This window comes from Lepisosteus oculatus, chromosome 7, assembly GCF_040954835.1.
Source record: "Lepisosteus oculatus isolate fLepOcu1 chromosome 7, fLepOcu1.hap2, whole genome shotgun sequence".
In the NCBI taxonomy this organism is placed as follows: domain Eukaryota; kingdom Metazoa; phylum Chordata; class Actinopteri; order Semionotiformes; family Lepisosteidae; genus Lepisosteus; species Lepisosteus oculatus.
The window spans coordinates 13229250-13249127 of NC_090702.1; the positions used below are offsets into that span (position 1 = coordinate 13229250).

Consider the following 19878-nt stretch of genomic DNA (forward strand, 5'->3'; position numbering starts at 1 on the left):
TTTTTTTCTTACTGTTTGTGTATATGGTAAGGATACATACTGTCACCCATGTAAAGGTACTATCTGATAAAGAGACACAAACTCTTACGTGACTTACTTTCCATGCCTAAAATGAGATCTATCTCTTTCAGCAAATTAGTTTTCTCTAAACAGTTCTCAGTGTTAACATGCTGCGTTATTGTACTGAAGCTGGCTCTAAAAATGTAGCTTTGGAAGAATGCGATGGAGTCGGTCAGGGGAGGGCAGTGATACTTTTAGGACACACTGCAAACCTTCTGGAAACACAATCCAATTCAGGGGCAGTATACAGGGGACAAACAGGTCTTTAACCGACTAACGAAAAGTTTCATAACATGATCCTGTGAAATAGCCGTCGTCTGTCATTCATAATCGGGATTCTGTCATCTGGAGGCACATTAGTTGTTAGCCAGTATTAAGGCCAAGTATGATTAACTCTCAGGTACTGGACAAGGTGTGACTTGAGAATGAAGGAGGTGCACCTGAAACCATTCTGTGCCGTCTCCATTGAACCACAGTTTCATCTGTGCAGAAGCAATACCAGCTCAAGAGAATCAAACCCTGCACACATCCAGGATACTGTGCAGAAGCACAAAAAAACATCATTGCTCTCCAACATTATGGCTCAAGGGTGTGTCTTTGTGTTCTACTGTGTACCTGAATCTGGGGAAGCAGGATGCAAGAGAATGACCACTGTTTTGTCTAGGATGCATCTAAACCGGCCAAAAAGAGTGTGTGTTGCATTAATCCGAGTGACGCCATGCTCATTTCAGATGGATGGCTTCAGGTTAGCACCTGGTGTTGTGCAAAGCATCCCCAGTTCAGCTATAATATAAAAGTTCTTCGTCACCCTCTTCGACAGGTGGTATACTCTGCATATATATGCCAAACATTCATTTTTTTTCTTTTAAAAATGTCTATGAAAACTAATATAATTTACACATTTGTTATTGATATAAAAAGCAATTATTTTAAATATTTCTCAATATTTACATTTTAAGGAGCTTTCATGGACCTAAATAAGCTCCTTTTTAATACATTGTCTTTAATTCCTCTCAAAAACTTTAGTCTGCAAATTATTACAAAAAATGTCCAGCTTTTAAGCATCAAATTCTACAAGCTACAAAACCAACAAGGATAAAAACTCAAACAAAGTCCCGATCAATAAATCAACAATATGAAAGTTAAGATCCTTTAAAGGATTATTTAAAACCTTATTTTGTAAATGTCTTCTGTCAGCGAAGGAACAGGAAGGACTGTAGGGTGACAGTACAAAATAATTGTATAATATAATATAATATAATAAGCCTTATATTTTTCAGATTTTCACAATTTTGTTCTGAAACAAAACCAACAGATGTATTATTTTATACTGCGCGTGTGTGTTTTTGTAAAGTGAAGAGAGAAAGGCAGTAAAAGCGGGAAAGTAGATACAATGGAACATCCTACCAGCCTTGTTATTGCCGAAATGTACTCCCACTACAACATTGCCTTCTGGCAATTACAACACATGGCCTTGCTTGATACCTGTTCTGCCATTGCTGATACAAAAAACTGTGAACTTCTGTGCTGAGAGGGAAGGCAATCTAAGCAGATGCTAGATTAATTTTCATATTGTTGTCCCCTTAACTTGCATCGTGTTGAGCCATAAACATCTCAAGCATTAAAACCAGACTTGAATACAAGTCTTAATGGTCAGAATGGCTACTGTGCAGCAAAATATAAGTGAAGTCTCTGGCAGATTCTAAAACTTCACTGTGCGTGGGTGCTGAGGTGGCACAGAACACGTTAACTCAACTCCGAGGTCAAAAATGCTCTCCTGGAGGAAGCCAAGCTCATGAATTAGGCCATGTATGCCCTAAAGATACCTGGAGTAACTGTAACCAAAAGGGAAACTGTTAATTACAGAAACCTAATGAAATGAGTTATGGTTTAAAAAAAAAGTATTACCTTAAGGGGCTAGATAATGATGATGTGGATTTAGAAATTATAATTCTAAATCAGTACAGCATGGCTCTCTGAAAACAGGCATCCTCACTAGTCTGTAAAAGGGCACTTTCATTTGTCCACGTGCAATTACAAACTGTGCAAGGGGTACGGAAATATGCAAATTTCTTTGCTTTAGAATACCCTCATTGTAGACGGAAGACATGTTGCGCAGAAGTGTTAACATAATTTCTTTTAAAACCTTGAACAGATGGTGACAAAGTGAAGCAACGTCTTTCCAAGCAATGTTTAAAAAAAGGGCCAATATAAGGAAGATTCATTTTCAACAGTGGATTTTATATAATACCATATATAGTTTTAGTAAAATTATAACAAAAAATTATATATATACTTTTTTTGCTTTCAAATATATATATAGAATTGGTAAAAACACAAGTAAATTACTAGTGGAATATTTAAACTTCTATATCCTCATAATAGCAGTAGGAGACAGGTGCTTGATTATTTTTTTAAAGCTGTCATCTAAATACTTATATCTTATCTATGTAATATTCCCTTTGGAAAATAAGTCTTCCCAAAGCAAAACCTTGATTATGAAAAAAAGCCACTAGTGTCGGTTAAACATTCTCCTAATATAATAGATACCACAGTCAGTAAAAGGATCTCAGATTAACAAACTTTGTTCCAATGCAACTGTCTGATCTTACTCTCCCCCCCCACCCTCCCTAAAATAAATGCCAAATGCTGAATTAAAAAGAATTCCAAATGTGTGAGGCAGCTGAAATTCCCTCACGGAGGAAAACAAAGTCTTTTTTTGTGTGTCAGTTTTCTGTTTGTCAATGTCGATTTGTGAATACTTCGAAAGGCAACTGAATTTTCCTTTCAGATCGAGACTCTCCTGTTCATTTCAAGCTGGAAAAGAAAAAAAAGGCTGAAACGATGAGAGTCCTGGGAAGGAGGGGGGGGGGGGCGGCAGAGGATTGGGTTGGGGTTGGGGAGCCACACCAAGCATTCATCAAAAACGGGACATTCTGGTGGAGGTCATGCAACATTCACTTTTGCAAAGAAGGACGTCACTCCACACAGACAGACTGGCTGGCCGGCTGATTGCATGGGTGAGTGGAGATGGAGTGGGGAGGCTGTATAGGAAGGCGTTTATTCTTCTGTCTTCCATTCAGTGCAATGCAGTGAGTAGAGTATAAATATCATATCTGTTTTTAAAAAAAGGGGGGGAAAAATTAAAAAAAAGCTTCGACAGACTAGAAGGGCTTGTGGAGGTCAACTCTCTAGTAACTGTTTCAAAGCTCGTTCGATGTTCATCCGGTGGCCTACGCGAGTAACTCCCAGCTCAGCAAAGTCGTCCTTGGTCAGGGCAGGCAGGTGCGAGCCCTCGATTTCGTTGTCCTGGAACCTTTCGCGGTGCTCCCCCAGGTTGATGCTCTCCAGCCAGTCCCCCACGTCGTACTTGTTCCACAGGTGAAGGGGCTTCTGGATGAAGGGTCGCAGGGGGTGCAGAGGGGAGCCCAGGGTGGGAGAGGGGGATGGCGAGGGGGAGCGGCTCCGGGCGCTGGCGCTCCGCATGACGAAGCGCACTTCCTTGGGCTCGTGAGGGATGCTGAGGCTCGATGACTTGAGGATGGTGGGAGGGGTGGTGGGGGATGTGGAGTGGGCGTAGGGCCGAGTGGGGCCCAGAGGGTCTGTCCTGTCCGTGGCCGCGGGGACTTTGCCTGGGCTCGGAGTCCGGCGGGTCACAGGGTAGCGGCTGCCTGGTCTGATTGTGTACGTCGTTCCGTAGCTTCTCTGGGAAATGGTGTGGAGCTCTCCTAAACTACTGAAAAGTCTACAGAATAGCGGGAGTAGGAGTGTGGGAAGAGAAAAACAAAGACATAATTTTAATTAAACAATTATTCAATATATCGGTCATAGATACTGCAAAGTGCTGCACAACATTTACTGGCCTTTAAAGACTCCAATGAAATGTGAAGCATTTGAGAAAGGGATCTTGCAGGAACAAAGCAAAAACTTGCATCAGTGGATTTATATTTTGTGTTCAGTATATATATATTGTGTAGCCCCCCAACTCCACTCACTCAGGAAGCACATTTAGTTGGGTGTGTACTATATCAGGTCTGAGTGCACTTACTCCTGGAAAATCTAATGGATATTAACAGGCAAGTCATTGCTGCTTTGTAGAAGCAATCAATTTAAGTGAAGGTCATCACTCTTTTTCTCAGTATAACAGACTTCTAAAGAGAGTTCATTCTCTGTCATGTCCAGAAACTGTATGTCACTGCTCAGTTGTGCTGCAGCACTTTCCAGTCTCCCTTGCCTTAGTCTTGTTACTCTTGGCCCTGTTATGCTGTGTTTATGCCAACCTCTCATTATCTTCTGCTGTCTTCATTTTGCCCTGGTCTTATACCTAAACCGCCTTGAGAAGAGTGAAACAAAGCACCAGTATGAGAAAATCAGTAATGTCCACAGAGTAGAACCTCTTGAGAAATTTCTCAGTTAGGTGTAGTGTTATCCTTTAGCTCAGCAGCAAGAACAACATTCTTACTAGATATTTGTATAAATAGTTTTGCAGACCAGCTGACCAAAGTGCAAAGCACAATTGACAATGGAAAAGTTTGTCCATATTTCACTGTCAGAATTTTCATCTTCTTCAATTAGTCTCACAGCTGTTAAGTAGTTGAATTAATTTCCTGGTGTGAACTGCAACTGTGATTTACTTAGTTCTAAAACTGAATAAGAAATACATAATTATTACTTTCACTTTAGCTTTGCTTAGATCAGGTACTGTATGTAATAGTGTATTTTTTCTTCTATGAAAAAAATAGTTTGTAAATGTGCTTAAAGAAGAAAACAGAAATCCCATAATCCTGGTTTCCCAATGAACTTAAATATTATTTTCCAAACAGCAAAAAAAGTCAATACAATCTGGACAGAAATGTCTGAGGAGCAAAAGTAACTGAAAATATCTTCAATGGTGCAACAATCTATCATTTTGTATTCTAAGTTCATAACAGAAATGTAATTTTTTCAGTGCTTTATCTTACTCCTTGTGGAATCAATCACATGGCAGAATGAATGTCAGTATTTTCTTACAATTAATTTATGGTTAATTTATTTGGGATTTTTGACAACTGTCAACAGGTATAGCAATGACCCTTAGCAGGTTAAACTACCAAATGGGTGACAGTATACTGTATCAGTAGCTGCCACCTTCATCAACTGAGGAATTCTCAAGGGACTGAGTAACAGATCTGATGCATAAAAGTGCCCCACAGTACAGCAATATCTGGATATTGTGTGTGATTAAATCAAATTTGTGCGCAGTCTTTTGAAGAAGCCATATCTTCTTACAATTCACAATTGGCAATCCCCTGAAGCTAAGAAGGTGTGAGCCTGGTCAGTACCTGGATGAGAGACCTCCTAGGAAAAACTAAGGTTGTTGCTGGAAGTGGTGTTAGTGGGACCAGTAATGGGTGCTAACCCTGTGGTCCGTGTGTGTCCTACTGCCCCAGTATACTGATGGGGACACTATACTGTAAAAAGACTCTGTCCTTCAGATGAGATGTAAAACTGAGGTCCTGACTCTCTCTGGTCAACAAAAACTCCAGGGCGATTCTCAAATAAGGAGTAGGGGCGTTACTCCGGCATCCTGGCCAAATTTCCTGGCCTCCTAATAATCCCCATTTATGAATGGTGAGTGGAGAACGTACTGTGGTCACTATGGCTGTCATTCAGGTGGGGCTGCACATTTATGGTGGTGGAGGGGAGTCCATTACCTGCAAAGTGCTGAGTGGAGTGTCCAGAAAAGTGCTATATACAGGAGTATGCAAAACGTTGGGCACCCCTGGCCAAATTACATTTTGTTGATTTCCTACATGAAAAGAAGTTAATACAACCTTCTTCAGCGAACAAACTTAAACTTGACATATTTCTACAAATTTTAATGCACAGTTACAATTTATTTGCTGAATTTAAGAGATTGAAAAAAAATTAAACTGTAAATGTGCAAACGTCAGTACTTAGTGACACTCCCTTTGGAAGAAATCACAGCCTCCAAACATTTCTTTTAACCAGCTAACAGTCTTTCTATTCTTGCTTTAGAATTTTTTCCCCCCACTCTTCCTTGCAAAACACTCCTAGTTCAGAAATATTCTTAGGTCGTCTTGCATGCACTGCATGTTTGAGATCTAACCACAGATTTTCAATAATATTCAAGTCTGGGGACTGTGAAGGCCTTTCCAAAACCTTAATTTTTCCTATCTTGAAGTAGTTCATGGCTGATTATGAGGTATGTTTTGGATCATTGTCTTAGATGTTGTAATATCTAACCTCTTTTCAGCTTCAGTTTCTTCACCGACTGTGGGACATTAGCTTCCAGGATTTGTTGATACTTAGTAGAATCCATTCTTCCCTCTACCTGCACAATATTTCCTGTGCCACTGGCTGCTACACAACCCCAAAGCATACTAGATCCACCCCCATGCTTAACAGTTGGCAAGGTGTTCTTTTCTTCAAATGCTTCTCCTTTTTTTCTCCAAGTGTACCTTTGGTGATTGTAGCCAAATGGTTCAATTTCTACCTCATCAGACCACAGCACTTGGTTCCAAAACGCCTCTGGCTTATCTACTGTACGTGTTGTGTTGCATACTTCAGACGTTGACTTTTGTGATGAGATTGCAGGTCAGGTTTCCTTCTGGTCACTCTTCCATGTAGATCATGTTTGTGCAAGCAGTGCTGCATAGTGGACCAGTGCAGCACTACTCCTGTGCCAGCTAAACCTTCCTGCAGGTCCTTTGCAGTGATATGGGGTTTTGCTTTGCATTCCCGACCAGTCTACAAGCAGTTCTATCGGAGATTGTTCTTGGTTTTCCAGATCTTGTCTTGACTTCAACAGTTCCCCTTAACTTCCTTTTCTTAATGACATTTTGGACAGTGGAAATTGCAAGCAGGAAGCGTTTAAATATCTTTTTATAGCCTTCCCCTGCTTTGTAAGAGTCAATTATCTTTATTCTCTGATCCTCTGTCAGCTACTTAGAGGAGCGGAGCCCATGGTTGATAAGTGTTAGCACAACACCCTGAAAGGTTCGAAAAGTCAGAGAATTTATGAAGCTCTGGAACTGTCATCACCTGACTTGGATTAAGGCCTTACGAGTCAATTAAGTTCTGAGACCTTACAAAAAAATAACACTAGCATGTCAACTGGAAGGGTGTCCAAACTTTTGCACTTGCCACATTTACTGTTTTATATTTTTCAAACTGTTAAATTTAGCATATAAATAGTAACTGTGCATTAATATTTGCAGAAACATGCCAAGTTTAAATTTGTTTGCTGCAGAGGTTGTTTTAACTTCTTTTCACTTAGAACTTCAACAAGACAAAACAATTTAGCCAGGGGTGCCCAAAGTTGTGCATAAAACTGTAAGTGTGAGGAATTATTATTATTATCATCATCAATAATAATAATAGAAAACAACAAGACTACGTTTTTGTTGGTGTATAATGTATGATGCAATGGGACATTTTAATGAATTTATAACATTTAATAAAACACCGTTGGAGGTTGGGTGGACTTGAATCAGTTATGGCACCCTGACTTTTGCAGTGCAACAGTGACTCCTGTGGCTTTTCCAGGGTACTCTGATAGTGGCCTTGTTTCTCTAGCAGGTACTAAACAGGTTCTAAACAGCAAACGTCTCAGAGCAGTGCTGGGGAAAACTGTTTTTATAGAGGTTCGAGTGGGGAACAGAGTCAACGTGCAGGCAGCAAAGGAACAAGCAGAGGTTAATTCCATGCTCTAAAGCACAAATAAACACAACATTTTGACAGTTGAGTCGAATGTTTCAACAATTGAGTCAAAACCTCAAGAAACTTCTCTTGTAGAAGGTTCAATAGCCAAAACATTGTTTTTTTCCCAAAGATAAGTAACAATCTTCAGTTCCATGCAGATAGGATATAAAATATAAGCAATTCCAGAAAACCCCCCTTAAATAGATCCAGATCTTTTATTTTTTCAACAGTTTGTTAAAATAATGTCATATTTAATTAATTCTATGAAAATAAATTTGTTTTGGATATTCTGATAGAGAGTGACATTTTTAAAATTGTCTGATATTTGTGATTTGATTTTTGAAGCTCGATGCACCAATGCATTTGGATAGACCAAGAGCATGTACTTAACTTCTATTAATTTTATGTATAATGAAACAATGTCATTTTGAATTTATTTCTTAGATTTATAGGGCATACAAGTTCACTTGATGTTTTCACACAAAGACCGGTACTTAACACGGTATATTCATCTATGCTGGTGCTCTCCCTGCCACAGAAGCATAAGCCAACCACAGCGACTGTGTATGGAAATCAGATTTAGTAGTCAGGCTGCACACATGGGCAACATCAATATAAACCAAATAGTGCAGCTAATCTAAGTACTGTTGGGGACTGAAATTCCAATCAAAAATGGATTTAAATTTCCCTTTACCATCCACCCTGCTTCTACAACAGGGAATGAGCCATGAATGGAGCAGGGATAGTCTGCAGACATGTGGGGCAGTTTTTGGCATTGTATAGCACTTGCTTGTTGATATAATGGGTACCCTCACGATTTATCTAGAGGTGCCTGTTCCAAGCAATGGAGATGTACACTAGAGCTCAGCTGGAATAGAAACCAGCAGAGACTGTTTCTCCAGGACCAGTGTTGGGAAATGCTGCTATCCACGGTGGAATGAGTTAGTAACATAAAATGTTAATGTAGACTCTAAGTGCTACAGATACAAAGCGTATTCTCTGTCTGCTGCCTTCCAGGTCAATCTGAATTAGAAAGACTCAGGAAAGACAAACAAGCTATAGAAGTGCAAGTTGTGAACTCATTTTGCTACTCGCTCTGAATCCAAAGTAAATTCTTCTTGAAACAACATCCACCCCGTCTCCTGCAGTAGGATTTTTACCAGATCAAGGACGCTCTTGTACAGTACGCACCTTTAACAACTGCAAACATTAGCAAGACCTATTTTCCCTTTACTTGCAGGGCATAACCATTAAAAAAGGCTACTGTATTTCTACATAAGGACATTTATAAAAAAATAATAGTTTTTTTTTCTCCAGTCTTTACAAGCTGGCTCAGTTTTGCTAAGAATTTAGGCACAATATATTTAGTGTAAAGCAAAATTTGTCAACGGAAAAGGCATCAAATAAAAATAAAAAGGAAGTGGACTAAAATGTATTCAATTTTCCATTATAGTAAACAATGTGTCTCTAACCCATGCCTGTCCAAGCCCAGTTACTGAAGAGATTGAGTGTCCTCTGGGACTGTCACTCTAAAATTATCCATTTATTGGCTTACTGGTCGTATTTAATAAACTTTTAATAAAATCCAAAGACACACCTGAATCTTGGTATTGTATTTCTCAATTATTTTTCAGGCCGGGACAGTATTCAGACTTTTCAGATAATCAACTTGTTGGATGAATTAGGTAAGTGAGGACCTGGGAAGAACATCACTGTACCCTAAGGAACACAGGAATTGAGCTTGATGTTGCTCTTTTGTATCTATGTGGTATCTACTATAAAGTTCTAGTTACTCTCACAATGTCCATTTAACTATACAATACAAATGCAATGTACTGTAGCACCTCTGCTTCAATTGTTTTAAAAACTATTCACTGAAAAAATATTTATATTTAGAAAAAATATATTTTCTAAGGTTCTTATACCTCTTAAAATACAATATAATTGTCCACGAAACTTGATAAAGTCAACTTTAAAAGACAGTATGGCGTTTATAGCTTATGTACTGTATATATATTCTATTTAGTAGAATATATATTTAGCTGACATTTGTACATTTATGCAGCTAGACATTACAAAATGTCTCCAGAAATCTATACCATCTGCCAAAATCTGGCAATGTTTTTTTAACAAAACATTTTGTTTGGTGTTGTAAGACATCAGGTGTAGTATTGAAAAGTGTGCAAGGCATGCTATAAGTGTGCTAAATAATACAAATAAAAAAAACAACAACTCCAGTTTTTAAAGATATAAAGCACAGTTGACCTTCACACTGCCGAGAATTTATTCTCAATGAGCTTTCCTGGAAAAACAAAAATTCTCAGAATGGAATATCCTTGCGTGCCTCTTCCGGACAGCATCACAATTCTCTGAAGCAATATCAGTTTAAGAAATACTCAGGTATAATTGCTTCTTTAGAAAAAAAAACCTCTTCATCCATTTCTAAGTGAAAGCTTTTGCTGTGCTTATAAAATTCAATATTAGTTAATTGAATGAACTTCATTTCTGTAAGGGAGAAAAATTGTTTTTCTCCACTCTGGCTGACGTTAGAACATGGCAGGGAGAACCAATTCTCGGCATCTGGAAGGCTGAGGTGTGTGTGAGGGGGGGGGACGGGGAGGGGGGACTTTAAATAAAAGCGCAGCCACGTGACAAGGATGAGTACCAGAAGTAAAAGACAAACAACATCAAAAAACAGAGCAGGAGAGAGAAGTCAGTTCTGGGAAAGGGGAGAGATAAAGGAACTGAAACAATGAGGATTGAAATGAGATGAACATGCGCACTTACACAGTTTTCCCACCCTCCTGGGGCCAGATTCAGTTCTAGACAGAGCAGCGCAGGCATGCAAAGTGAGCAGAAAGAGAGGCAATGAGAAGAATGTTAGCATCAATCCATGAAAATAAAAAAATGAGCACACAATTCATATCTTAACACAATAAAAAAGGGTAAAACAAAAAGGACAAGTGTTCCCAGATTTTTATCTCCACCTATGGGTACTTCCGGGAGGTGCAGTTCACTTCAAATGCACCACTTAAAAAAGCGTACTTTTCTTCACAGATCAGGCTTCTCACTGAGAACATTTTCCAGTTTAATAGCTAGACCAAGATATTTTAGGCAAGGGCTCAAATTCAATGAAGACTTTGAACCACCTGCCAGTGGCACATTACAAACCAAGTACTGAGGTTGCTTTTTTCACTGCCACACAATTTCACTGCCACACAAGTCTTGTGAATTTGGTGGCAAATGTTTTGATTTAACTTAGGTCAAGGTGTCAAGGGTGGTAACTGAGTTCAGCCGCAGAAATCCAAATTTTAATGTACTTATCCAGTGATGCATTAATTAAATTAGATTTTTTTGTGAAATAAGTGACTGTGAGGAATGACACTTTCCTCTGTTTGTAAGGCAGTAGGAGATTCATGAGTGGCTTCAATGTCAATTATAATGGGATAAATTGGTTCATTTACATTAATTGAACACATCATGGATGTTTTGGTTTTTGTTATATGAGCATTGTGAACAGGAGTTAAATCTGGGAACAGGCGTAATTTTCACCACACATATTTTGGCAAAACAGAAAAGAACAGAACAACAAACAAAAAGAAAATGCAAACCACAGTTTTCAAAAGACAGCCAAAGCTATGAAACAATCCTCCTATGTGATTTGGTCAAAATGGAGAGTCAGACTGATGAAACTTTTGAGCATGAATCATTTATTTAAAAAAATCAATAAAAAGGCATTTTTATCAAAAAAGAACATTGTGTGTGTACCTTCTTCATTAGGCTTAAATGAAAGTGAAAAATGATTGCCAATACTGCAAAGTAGATACATGAAGACAGTAATGGTGTGCAAATTAATGACATACTCAAAATTCATTGGATATGATTAAAATAGTTCTAATATTGGAGAATTGGATTCTGCAGATAAAGTATTTTAAGGTTGATGTGACCAAATAATAGAATTCATGAATGGAGAAAACTACATCACAAAGTCCTTGTGACCCCCCCCCCCCTCGAAGAATCCGTTTTGATGTGTACCAGAGATAACTGAATACCACTCAAAGCATACAGCTCACCCAGGGAAGAAGACTCCTCTGCAAGGACAGGTTGATGACAAGTAATCAGGAATGTCGCAGGTTGCTCTCTGCACTATCAGATGATGGACAGATGTCTTGTTTGAGAAAGTGGAAGGTATGCAGAATGCAGAAGTATTGTACCTTTCTATAGACAGTGTACAAATATTTCCCAGAATCTGCTCCTATTTGTCTAGAAATGCTGTTTGCCACATTGATGTTTTATGTATTACATAATGTGGTTATGTACATATATTTGCTGGATTGCACTGCATTTTTTAATTGTGTTGCAAAAGGAATCTCACACTATCATGATGAAATAGAGGAAGTTGTTTATCGCTTAAATTAAAAAGTGGATTTGTTTCTGAAGAATTTTTTTCTTAATGGTGTTAATAACAGTTCTTCAAAGCTTCAAATGTTTGAACAATTTCTTCTCTTTCCTGTTACCTTTTTAAATGGAAACAAAGACTGCTAAGGGTATTGAAACCCAACAGAAACTGTTCCCAGATCAGAATAGTTTTGGTGAGATACTCAGATATAAATTCCCCAATGAACCTGACCCTAACCCTAACCACCACAGCTTTCAAATTGCTTAATGAAATGAACTATTTGAACTGCAAGCAATTTGGAAGCAAGAAGTACATAAAACTGTTTGTTTCTACTGTATGCCATCACTGGCTTTTATTACAATTTCTTTATGATGGCTTTTCAATGCTAAAATACGTTTCTTGTCATTTGATTCAATATACAGAACCAAACCATATTAAGATGAGAAATGTATATTTGCCCCATTTGACACAGTATTTTGGTACCTGCAGCATACACGTTAGGCCTTTGCATAAGTATCTCTGTAAGGCTGTGAATCATGTAAAAAGTGTGCTCTATATTGTGCTTGGTGCTGTGCCTCATGCGTGTAATCATTGTGTCAAGGCTATTAATTCTAACATTGACATTGACTATATTGTTTATGATAGTATTCAGCTTTTTTCCAGATCACAAAACTCTTGCACAGCTTGGTGATGTGGACAGCCTGTGAGTAAGTGACCCAATTAACTGCCTTGAGAAAGTGTAAACACCTTCTCATCTCCGTAAGAGGGCTGCACCTCCAGAATAGGATTGAGCAGAACAGGGAAAAGTGTTGAGGAGCTTAGACTGTAGCAACTATTGCTGCTTCTGCTTTGTAGAAAAATAAAAATAATATTTCCCAGAATCTGGTCCTATTTGTCTAGAAACTCTGTTTGCCACATAGATGTTTTATGCATTGCATACTGTAGTACATCACCTGTTCTGGAATGTAAAAAATATTACATTTCTATTGCCTGCAACAACTAACATCTTCTGTCCCTACATACAGTATATTTTATTCAGTTTTGCTCAAGGACCTGGTGTAAAACTGCTAGCTGCCAAATATACAGAGTTTTGTTTCACATAAATCGCCAAATCTACTATTACTTTGTAAAAACTGAGTATATTCATTTTAAACAGTGGTTTAAATACACAGTGGTTTAAATACAAGTTATTGTATCTTGAGAGCTTCCACATTCTATTTAAAATACTAATGTGAAATACAAAGAAAATGACACCTTTAGATTCTGATGATTGATTACAGCAAACTGTAAAAAATATGTATTTTTTTAATGAGTTAAGTTGACCTGTCCTCTCTGCTTGCACACCATTACAGTATAGGAATGCAACAGGTAGAAGAGTCTAATGCAGGAGTAAATGTGTGAAAGATGAAGTGATCTAAGATCTAAATGAGCTGCAATGATGTGGCACATGCTAGTGTATTAATAATCCCAAGTCCTCTGTTACCTTGTTTGCACCTCCTGATACATTTAAGGCACACAAGTCTACAGAATGAGATACACTACTCTCCATAAAAGGTATGTCTCAAAGCAGGGAAAGTAAAATATTCCATTGTAGACAGAGCAGATAATATTTATGCCTGTAAAACAGAATGTAAAGTCCCTGACTTGATTACTCTCAGTATCTGTAAAAGGTAGAATTTTCCATTCCACAATACAAAATGAATAATTTGCTAAAAGTGCTTATTCAAATTATACCTCTTCACTTTTCTGCATAAAAAAAGTGTTCTTATGTTTTCCCCAACACAAAATATTAAAAGGAATCATACAGTCCTTTGTGCATCATGCTCTCTATTTGTGAGAGCAACCCTTGCTAAATTTTGTGCTCTTGAGTAAGACTTTGAATGATAAATGCATGTATCTCATTGTCTGCAACCAAAATAAAAACAACAATAATAACATGAGGTTAAAATTGGATACTCTCCATGTGAGTATTTGAGACTTGTATAATGTTTTGGGTTAATTCTGCAAATTGTGTGAGCCTTTTCATTATACAGTAAATACACCGAATAGCTTCTATTTAGCAAATGAAGAAAAGAAAAAATAGAGAAAAGTAGTAAAGTGATTTTATAATTTATTTTAATTTTAACATATGTGGTAGGTGCAGTATACTGTTCTATTTTTGCCACTTTGCTGAGAAGATACAAAAGAGAAACATGGGTCTGGTTTGAATAATTGATTTGGCTCAAATGTGATACAGTGGTAAAGGTGGGCACATTTGCATATTTCAAACTCATTCAGAATTGTGAACAATATACACATTTTGCAAGAGTATATCCAAAAATGGAGCCTGACTTTTAAGTAACTTTAATATTTTGTATTGAGGATTTTCACATAAGAAGAAACCAAGAACACCTACAGTGTTTAGACCCCTGTATAAGACAGGTCTAAAGTGTCCTAGAGGAACAGTCCATTAGATAGATCAACTGTATTTGATTAATGAACAGATACTGCAGCCTTAAACTTTAAAGCTAGTCAGAAAGGTTTGTAGGTTATGGCTGATGAAATTATCATCAATACATGTTTAACACACTGCTTCACGTACAGGAATTAGAGCACAACACCTCAGTTGTACTTGAAAAAAACAATGTTTAAGACTAAATTTGCTAATGAGGTGTACTAGAACTTCCAGAGCTCACCGAGAACTTCCCTAATTCACAAAAATTATGAAGATAAATACACTGCTTATAAGCTATAGCAGAAGTCCAGTGCGGCTTACATTCAGTCCACCAGGATTGTGTTCTGCAGCTGAGTGACATCATTTGCAACTGGCAGGGAAACATCAACTACAGGTCGTTCCAGTGCATGAAGGCTGGGAGAAAGGCATTTCTGTTGCAGCTGATAGACGCCAGACAAGGAGCAGCCTGAAGAACATAACCCTGCTGTACTGAATGGAGGCTGATATCCTCAAAAGTGCTTGTACTGGACTCGTCAGGATGCAAACAATGAAAAGAAAAATCACAGGTATGTTACTCAGCACAATTGTGGCAACACATAGTAATTGACAATGCTGTACTTTTCAGCACTCCACAACTTGTTAAACACTCCTGAAGGTGTACTCTGAAAAGCTGGAGTAGTGGTATGAGAACCTGTGCTTTTCCCAAGAGTTAAAATAGCAGACAAGGTAACATATGACTTGGTGAGAATAACAACAGAACTAAAGTTATTGTGTTAAGAAGGGATTAGTTCAAAACATTTATACATTTAAGTTCATGTTTACCCTAGGAGCTAACACCCTAAGCTTTACTTTTCTTCATTTTCCTTGTCACATCTGTAGGAATACAAAGGACTTTATTGTATTTTCAAGTCAAGAGACATTGCATTTTCAAAGAAAACAAAGTTGGTTTTATACACTTGAAAACAGTTCACCAACAGTAATATTTAATGCTAGATAAACACTCATTAAAAAAAAAATCCCAAGTCATTCCTGAAAAAAGAAAATGGCACATTCAATACGTAAATCCATTTCCAGCTAAAATGTAATTTAAGTCACATCTATTTTTTAATATATTTGATATTTTATCTGACACTTTGTACTTTGTTGATGGCCATTATGATGCATTATTCAGAACAAACAGCACACAAACTGGTGCCCTGAAATTAAGGACGAAAACACTGTTATCTACCAGTAAGGGAGGGAACTCCAGATGAGGTTTTGGTTTAGGGATCTAATAGGATATTTGTAATGGAATATCAATATTAATATTTGATGCTGTACATTACTTACCACTGCAGAATGCTGGATTGAAGATATTGCTGTGTTTCCGTACTTTTTAATGGAAAGAAAAATAATTTATTAGCTAAAATACCCAGGGCCATTAATAAATGGGTCAACACGCTGAATATATTAAATGCGTCTTCTTCAAAGGAGTTTAGAATGAGACTAAAGAGTTTTCTGCTACTGGAAATGTCACTCATTAAATTTTCAAATAGCAAACTGCACTGCTTAGAATGATGCTAGAATTGACTTCGTTTTCATCCAGAAGTGATACTTACAACAATGGACACCCTATTACATAAACTGTTTTGGATGTTTCAAAATAAAGTATACTTTAACTGTAAAAGTATTTCTGACAGACATTTGGTTAAAACTTGCTGAAATGTCAGTATGACTTAAGAATTAATTACTGAAATTATCAAGAGAATCTTGGTTATGATAAAAAAAACATGGTTTATTTTAGGACAGTGGCATTGTTTGAATGAAACTGCATTTAGTTTCTTTATTGAATGGAGAGGAATCTTTCAGGACACGGGGTTTTGTTTACAACATGATGAAGCATTGATAGAGCACCATTTCCTCACACTGACCTAGGAACGTCACTGACAAATCTAGGAACGTCACTGACATTTCACAGTAAAAACATTGCTCAATTCATCAGTCTCCAGCTTAAACGCATTTAAGCTTTTGTAAAGTAATTAAAGGTGTGTCTATAAACACAACAAATTTGCAAAGTTATGTGAAATACGATAATGACTTAGCTTCCAAGGAATTAAGAACTAAGTTATGATATTTAGCATTTGACTGTAGAGAGAAGGTCTATAATCATGTTTCACTTTGTTCAATATTTGATCAATGCCTTTTTGAAATTTACAATCTACTTGAGTATTCTATTCACTGTTTGTACTGCGTATTTTCTACAAAAGTGTTTTTTGTACTAATTGGCAGTATTCTTCAGTTTTGTCACAAAGCGAAATGAAAGGAATATATACAGTTTATATTTTAAGTTACTAAAGGGCTACTACAATCAATAGCAAAGTAGCAAAGTGATTGGGGGTCTATCATAGGAATATTAAAAACATAATTTAGTTTAATTATGTTTATTAAACGTGCAAAGTTTATCAAAGCAGCAGTGTCATGCATAACCCTGGAATGTCAGTGATGCTTTCATTTAACCGCACATTGATCCCCAGTGATCAAGACAATCACAGTTTTAAGAAACCACGTTCTTTACAGTAGTGGCCCCTTACCTTGCACCCACCACAGGGGACTTTTTTCCAGGATCCAGTGTTGCTCCAGTTGGCTCTTCCCCGAGGGACCGTGTGTCCTTATTCAGCTGCTGTAGCCTGGAGCTCAGTTCACTGATCACAGTGGGCTTGCCGTCCTCGGCCCCAGGGATTGGACGCATCTCCACGGGATCCCCCCAAAGCTTGGACCTTCTCTGGAAGAGGTAGCGGGGTCGGCCAGTGCCGGCGGCTGCAGCCAGCGCGGCCGCATGTTGCTGGGAGAGGAGCTCGCTATCCGAAGACTGCTTCAATAGAGGGTCCCTGAAGGTCACCGGCCCCTTGCTGAGCTGGGACTTGAGTTTTGGCTTTGGAGGCACTGGCGGCTTCTCGAGTATAAAAGTCTGCCCGTCGGCAAAGGAGGTGTAAGTATCGGTGGGCTCGCCGCTTTCCGACGACAGGGTGGACATGCTTGAGACGGTGGAGATGGTACTTGTTGTCTCCAGGTGGTGGTCACTGGAACTCCGGGTGTCTATTTCTTCCACACCTGAGTCGGCTGCAGACTCAGGCACCAAGGGGGTGTCTGAGGGCTTCCCTGAGGGTGTTCCACCAGCAGTAGGAAGTGCTGCTGCTGCTGCTGCTGTTGCTGCTTGGGTTGAGGCGGAAGGTGCAATAGGCTTGGTCTGCTGCGGTATAGGTGTCCCTGGGACCTTCACCAGGACACCATTGGCAAACTCATCCGGCGGTGGCACGAGCCCAATCTTTGCAAGTTCTTCCCTTGTCTCTTCATCGCTGGAGGACAACTGGGCAGGTGGGAGGGTGACGGTGTAGGGCTCTACTTCCTCCTCGGAACTGCCTTGAGCCAGTGTTTTTTCAGTTGACGAGCTGGCTGGCGGTTGAGCGGTCGTGGCAGCAGGGCTGGGTGGTTGTATGAGCTTCGCTTCATCTGGGGAGTGCTTGGAGGGTTCAGGCAGGGCACCTTTAGAAGCTATGGAAGGTTCCTCCAAATCCAGTCCTACTGCTTGCCCATTACTTGTTGCGTGAACCATGATCAGGCCAGCCGTCTTCTGCTGGGATGTATCCAAGATACTGATAATCATACTTTTCTTGTCTTCTGGTTTTCTTTCCTCTGCCTTGTCAGTCCTTGTCTCAATCTCTCTGCGGAGAGTTGATGGAGTCCCCCATTGGCTCTTAGTGGGGGTTGTTGTGCCTAGACTGGGTCCATATCCTCCTTTAGTTCCTGGGGAGAAAGGGGGAGATATCAATCCCCCACCCTCTGTATCTGATCGCTCTGCCTCTTTGGTCTGGGTGTCCACAAACAAAGGCCCTGTTTTATCCATTTTAGTCCTAGGTTCTGGGCTGCTAGATGGTGACTGAGCCTGGGAAGTCAGTGCCCGTTCTCTTGCGGCCAGCGCAAGTGCCAGTGGTGAGTTTGGGTCAAGGGGCTTTCCAGTGAGAGGGTGGATGAAAGTGGTTCCGCCCGGTGAAGGCCTGAGAGCAGGGGCTGGGGGAGGTAGCTGGCCCAGCTGGTCCCTGCTGCCCAGTAGTCGCTCATCAATAGACCTAGACTGGGTCAGGGATGGGGGCTCCGGGACCGTAGTGCTACCTTCAATGGCGCCCACAGATAGGAAGACTGTGGATTTCCTCCTCTCTTCCAATCGCTTCTCTCTGTCTTTCACAGCTCCGGCAATAGCAGCAGCAAAAGGGCCTTTTCCTTCGATTTGGGCTCTAACTTTCTCCTGGATAAGCTGATGTTGGTACTCTGCCCTGCTAATATGAGATAGTCTCCCTGTTGGTGAGTGCTCCCTGGCATGAGCAGAAGCCATGGCCAAGGACGCTCTTTCTTGAGCATCCTCTACCTGCAGTTGTTTAACCAAAGGGCTCTTTTTGCGCTGGGGTTTGGTGGGAGCATATAACCCAATGCTAAACTGGCCAACATTAGCATAAGGGTTGTCAATAACCCTCCCTTTCCTCTTAATTTTCTCAGGAGGCGTGGCAGAAGGTCCTGGTCGTGGGATGTCTGTGGGCTCCACAGGAAGGTGCGAGGAGTCCTGCAAGATGATCATGGAACGGGCTTTTTTCTGGCGCTCAGCATGAGCGGCTGAAGGTCGGGGAGGTTCATAGATCTCAGCAGTAGTCACTACCTGTGGCAGCCCATGGATTTTGGCCTCTGATCCCGGTTTAAAACTAGAGCGTGTTTGATCATGAATCCGTCCTGGGGGGGGTGGGGGACAGAAGGCTGGAGGTGGACCAGTGTCCAGATAATAGGGAGATGGGGGAGGAGGAGGGGCAGTCTGGGGAGGCGGAGGGATACTGTGGCTGTCTCTAAGGCTATCTGTCATTGATGAACTCCTGGGAAACCGGGGTTCCCCTGTAGAAGCTGACAATCGGTCTTCTTCAGACGCCCCTATAGTTAGACAACACTTGCATTAGAGTAGAAGAACAAGGAGAATAACAGCTATCTTTATCTTCTTAGACCACAGAAAACAAACAAGAAAGAAAAATGAAGTTATTTAAAATAAAGTTGCCTTACAACTTCTCTACTGTATGTCATTGTTTTTTTGTTATTTTTAATTGCTGTTATGTCCATTACAAAGAACTGTATTGCATGACATAACAGAAAAAAACTTCACAAATGTGAAGCGGTTGAGTAGAAATAAGAAAAGTTATGGAATGCCTTTGAATTACAGCAGCATTTGTTTTTTGCAAAATATATCATGTTGTTCTAGTTACAAAAA

General features: G+C 39.5%; 1 protein-coding gene across 5 annotated transcripts in view; it reads right to left on the reverse strand.

Moving 5' to 3' along the window:
• Positions 1–2695: 2695 nt before the first annotated feature.
• Positions 2696–19878, reverse strand: part of shank3a (SH3 and multiple ankyrin repeat domains 3a) — a 639129-nt gene continuing 621946 nt past the window's right edge. For all 5 annotated transcript variants that reach the window (XM_069192202.1, XM_069192204.1, XM_069192203.1 and 2 more), the window contains 2 exons: positions 17168–19547; positions 2696–3805 (listed from right to left, as the gene is read on the reverse strand). In XM_069192202.1, the coding sequence (XP_069048303.1) occupies positions 3244–3805; positions 17168–19547 (2942 nt within the window). In that variant the 3' untranslated portion in view covers positions 2696–3243. The remainder of the gene's footprint in view (positions 3806–17167; positions 19548–19878) is intronic.